Below are 4,847 nucleotides of genomic sequence, written 5' to 3' on the forward strand. Positions count from 1 at the left end.
CTCTGTGCAATTTTTCATGGCTGTCCTTGTTCCTTACAAGCACAAACTCAGGTGGAGGAGGAAATGTCGTCAGATCACTCCCCCCTCGTGTCAAGGAAATAAGCATCTTTTCATCGACGAACCAGCCAGTCAGAACGGGCCAACAAGCTGCCTGACTCGCTTTTCTTCCTTTCTCCTAGTCTCCTCGTTTCTTGTCAAATCACATGCCTCCGCAAGTTCGCGTGTTAGTTTTACTTCCAACAGCACGACTTCGATGAAGATTCACCCCTTATCAATTGCCAACTAAGGATATCTCTCTGGCCTCATCTTACAAGAATGTAGGTATGTATCTATGAGGGGGATAGATAGGTAGATAGATAGATAGAGAGGTAGATAGATAGATAGACTAAAGATAGATAGATAGATTTTGAAAGATAGATAGATAGGTGGATAGATTAAAGATATATAGATAGATAGAGCTTTTCCTGTTCTTTCCCACCATTGAACAGAGGAAAGCTGAGAGCGAATCGTTCATGTCTCTTTCTGCCTTTTCTTGAGCTACCTCTATGACCACGTGTCTTCTTTTTCTTTTCTTCTTTTTTCGTTGTCTCACCTCCGGAGATAGGGAGTGATGACGCGAAAGTTATTTCCGAGATGTTGTGATTGAATCCTTTCCGCAGTGCTATTTGCAGAAGCCACTGTAGGTGTGCTATTAGGGGTGTTGGAATGCTTGCCACTACTACTACTACCTCTATTGCCTGGATGAGTAGAGGTAGTGAAGTTCTCTGAAGAAGGAAAAGAAGAGAACATTCCAAGAGACTCCAGTCCAAGAGAAAGGTTTCTCTTTAATATGGATTGCCAGTCTCCCTTAGGTGGCTCTTCATTCATACTTACTTTCCTTATCATCATGAACCACTACATAGGGAGGAATGGCCTTGAATGGGGTGCGAAAGACTTTCTTTTTGTTGACAAGAAGATCTCTCATAGACATACATTCTCATATGAGAAGCATATCTATCTAGTGAGGAGGACAAAGACCACTTTTGACTACATAAATAGAGACATCTATTCTATGAAGATCGGTAGGATAGAGAAAAGATGTACACATATACATACACCCCTGTCTTTTTCTATGTGAAGGGCGCTTTTCTGTTGCGACTGCATGTGTGGGAATGAGTTACCTATGTGTCTCTCGGTGTATATGAAGTACACATGTAGGCACGGCATGCATGCATCGCTGTCTTTAGTATGTCAAAATATCTCGATGGCGGTGTATCGATTGTCTTCTCATCTCTGGTGCATGGGTGTATGCAAAACATATGTGTGTCTGTATGTCTCAGGTATCCCTCCCTCCCCCCCTGTGTATCTCAGTGTGTATCGTGTATCTGTATGGATAGATAGATTAAAGGTAGATTAAAGATAGACAGACTAAAGATACATAGATTAAGGTAGATACATACACTAAAGATTGATAGATTAAAGGTAGATACATAGACTAAAGATATGATAGATTAAAGGTAGATAGATAGACTAAAGATAGATAGATTAAAGATAGATAGATTAAAGATAGATAGATAGATAGATAGATAGACTAAAGATAGATAGATTAAAGATAGATGGATAGATAGCGCTATGTTTGAGATAGTTGTTCTCTCTAAAGTTTGCTTTTCTTGATGGTTACCTGAAGATTGACTATTCGCCCCCCCTCCTTGAGAAGGCGAAGGTTGAGCTGAAGTGACGGCTCGACTAGGGGTGTTTCGATGTTTTCTTAACAATGAAGAAGACAGTTGCGATCCTTCTCCTCCTTCTCTTCCTAGGCTTGAAGAAGAAGAAGAAGGATGATGATATGCAGCAGCAGAAGAAGAATAGATTCTCCGAGCATTCGAAGAAAACGTCGGAGCGAGAACTCCTGAGAAGAGAAGACAGAAATGTTGAATCAAAGAACTCCAGGATAGAGTGAGATGATCTACCAATTAGACGATGGAGACACACCAAGCTAACACCTTAAAGAAAGAAGTCCTTCTCCGTCAGTCACTATTCGAGAGCGTCTGTTGCACATCCACACTAGCCACTGCTAATTAGACAGGTAGAGAGATAGAAAGAAGAGGACAAGCAAGAGACAGACGATTGAGAAGACCACGACGTCATAAGGGGGGGGGGTTCTCTATTTCAGTCCTATAGAGAGGGGAGATAGAGTTGTCTCTAGATAGCTAGAGGGGTGTGAAGGTAGAGGAGACAGATACACTCCACTATGCGTGTTGCTCGTCCCACACACCCCATGACGACCTCCTCGACTACAGTATAGTGCTCGAAATCTATGTAGAGATGATGTACATCTATATAGATAGATAAATAGACGCCATGCAAACATATATATGCTTATTGATACGCTCTGATGCTCGTGCCTACATGTCTATTATACACAGTAGGCATAGATAGAGATACGCATGCATACACATCGACTCATGTACATACGCCAAAACATACAAGACATATATATCGATATATACGGGTGCATGCATACACATATAGATAGACACACAGGCAGAGACAGATGACTAGGTACCTAATTACTTCGCTATAGATGAAGGGATACAGGGAGAGAAAATGGCGGAAGAGGAGGTGTGTCTTTGACTATATCTCCTTGCTCTCCAGGCTTGCTATTGATCAAGGTGTAGACATGCTCCAAGACGACAGATCGACTTTGGATGGAGATTTTCTCTATCTTTCTTTTGTGCCAAAGACCTTTGCATGCGGGATAAGACAGGAGTGAGATAGTGATGTATTGTGAGAAGTTGAGGGGAAAAATGAAGAAGCCTACGTGAAAAGAAGGAAGAGAAGAAGATCATGAAGAAGGAGAAGAAGAGCTAGATAAAGCCTCTCGCTCTTGCTTACCTCCACTTAACCGAGCATTAGCTAGCCCGCCAGGATATGAAGAAGGAGATGAAGAGACACCTAGACTCCGACTATTAGCCGATGTGGGGGTTCGAGGATCATAGAAAGAAGAAGAGCGATTTCTATGAGGAGTGGTCGCAATAGGTTTATCCTCGAGAACAGCATTGATATAGTAAGAATAGTCTCGAGTCCCCCTCGTCTGGAGACGGTCTTCTTCTTCTCCTCCAACAGATCTTCTTGGGACATTCCCCTGTAAGAGCAGCGTGAGGCATAACGCTGAAAAGACATCTTTCTCATTTGCATGCACCCGTAATACACATAAACAAAGTCCCGGGTATATAGCAGTCTATCTATCTACACATATACACTTGCGTGCATGCACCTATCCCTCTCTCTCTCTATATAGAGTTGTCTATGTACATGCACGGATGGATGCACCCGTGGACGGAAGGCGCGTTCATATAATAAGAGACACTGTCTTATATAGAGAGAGACAGAGAGAGAGGAAGAGAGAGAGAGAGAGTTCGGCAAGATGCATGTATGTCCATGCATGCATGCATGGGTGAAAGTGAAAGAGAGAACAGAGAAAGGAGACGTATCTGGTTTGCCGTGCTTGCTCCATCTCCGGACTCGAGAGAAGTTTTAAACTTCCCCGATATGCATGCGGCATGTTCCCTTCAGACATATAGATCAAAATCGTGCTTTGTCTATAGATACATAGAGATCTTCCGGGCCTCATACTTAGAGTGGATAGATAGAGGTAGAATGAAATAGAGCAAGAGCTAAAGCAAATCATACATAGATAATAGATAGTCTCTAATAGAAAGGTTTGATGGCTCATCAAACTGGTGCTGCTATATCTTGGAGATAGACCGAGTGTATGTACACACCCATGTTTACTTCGGGGTTTCCTCTCCATCTGTGCTATCTATATGCCTCGACACTCTCTATCCCTGCTGATAGATTGAAAATGAAGATCAAAGATAGATAGCAGAATAGATTGAAGATAGATAGATAGATGGATAGATAGGTAGATAGGTACCATACAGACAGATAGATAGATGGAGTGATAGATTGGAAAACTAGTATGCGGGGTATAAGATGCGAATATGAGAGAGTCTTCTAGACCTTTACCTGAGGGTGTACCTGAAGAAAAGAAGAAGAAGAAGAAGTAAAAGGAGAAGGAAGATCCTTAGTAGTACTAGTAGTAGTAGTAGCAGTAGGAGGAGGAAGAGAAGAAGAAGAAGGACGGGTATAGCAGAAGGGAGAAGAAGAAGATCTGAGATAACGACTACTACTTCTACTACTTCTTTCTTCTTCTTCTCTCCCTCTTGCAGATCTAAAAAGATAAAGAATAATGCCACAGCAACAGAGAGGGAAGTAGCACACGGCCTAGGTCTGCATGAGGATTCGAAAGAAAGCAAGAAAGAAAGAAAAAGTGAGAAAGTTAGATAGATAGATAGATAAACTTGAAGGGAGAGGAAGTGAGTAAGACAGAAACAAAGGTATGTACAGCGTTCGAAAAGGAGAGGCGAAAGTGTCCTTGTCTTTTCCTTTCTTTTCCTTTCTTTTCCTTTCTTTCTCTCTGGCAAGGGGTTCATCTAGCTCCTTCTTGAACGAAGAATCTCTTGAACTTTAAAGTAGAAGACTGACGCCCTAAGAAAGAGAGGTTCGAATAGAACGTAAGACGAAGAAGAAGAAGGAACAGAAAAGAAGAGGAGGAAGAAGAAGGAGAGAAGAGGGAAAAGAAAGCAAGATAAATAGTTCTCTGTATGCAGATAAAAGCTCGTGAGAAGCCTATTTCTGTCTTCTCTCTCTTCTCCAAACACACCTATATCTGTACATAGCAAGAGAGAGAGAGAACTATAGATACAGGAAAAGAGATAGAGAGACGTGTAATATCTCTGTGAGAGACATTCTCGGACAGACACGGGAAGAGCAAGAAAAAGAAGAGAGAAAGATGAAGAAGAAGA

At 41.9% G+C, this 4,847-nt stretch overlaps 2 protein-coding genes across 2 annotated transcripts in view; one reads left to right on the forward strand and one right to left on the reverse strand.

The window, feature by feature from the left end:
- Window positions 1–4,825, reverse strand: part of CSUI_008159 (uncharacterized protein) — a 5,305-nt gene extending 480 nt beyond the window's left edge. Inside the window, exons 1-4 of the mRNA XM_068068296.1 lie at window positions 4,009–4,825; window positions 2,875–3,124; window positions 1,661–1,888; window positions 593–764 (exon numbers count right to left, since the gene is read on the reverse strand). Of these exons, the coding sequence (XP_067919727.1) occupies window positions 2,935–3,124; window positions 4,009–4,475 (657 nt within the window). The 5' untranslated portion in view covers window positions 4,476–4,825 and the 3' untranslated portion in view covers window positions 593–764; window positions 1,661–1,888; window positions 2,875–2,934. The remainder of the gene's footprint in view (window positions 1–592; window positions 765–1,660; window positions 1,889–2,874; window positions 3,125–4,008) is intronic.
- Window positions 1,797–4,847, forward strand: part of CSUI_008160 (uncharacterized protein) — a gene marked incomplete at its 3' end in the record, with an annotated part of 4,253 nt that continues 1,202 nt past the window's right edge. The window contains exons 1-2 of the mRNA XM_068068297.1: window positions 1,797–1,935; window positions 4,212–4,312. Coding sequence (XP_067919728.1) covers window positions 1,826–1,935; window positions 4,212–4,312 — 211 coding nt within the window. The remainder of the gene's footprint in view (window positions 1,936–4,211; window positions 4,313–4,847) is intronic.

The sequence above is a fragment of the Cystoisospora suis genome (assembly GCF_002600585.1).
Source record: "Cystoisospora suis strain Wien I chromosome Unknown contig_4498, whole genome shotgun sequence".
Classification (NCBI taxonomy): domain Eukaryota; phylum Apicomplexa; class Conoidasida; order Eucoccidiorida; family Sarcocystidae; genus Cystoisospora; species Cystoisospora suis.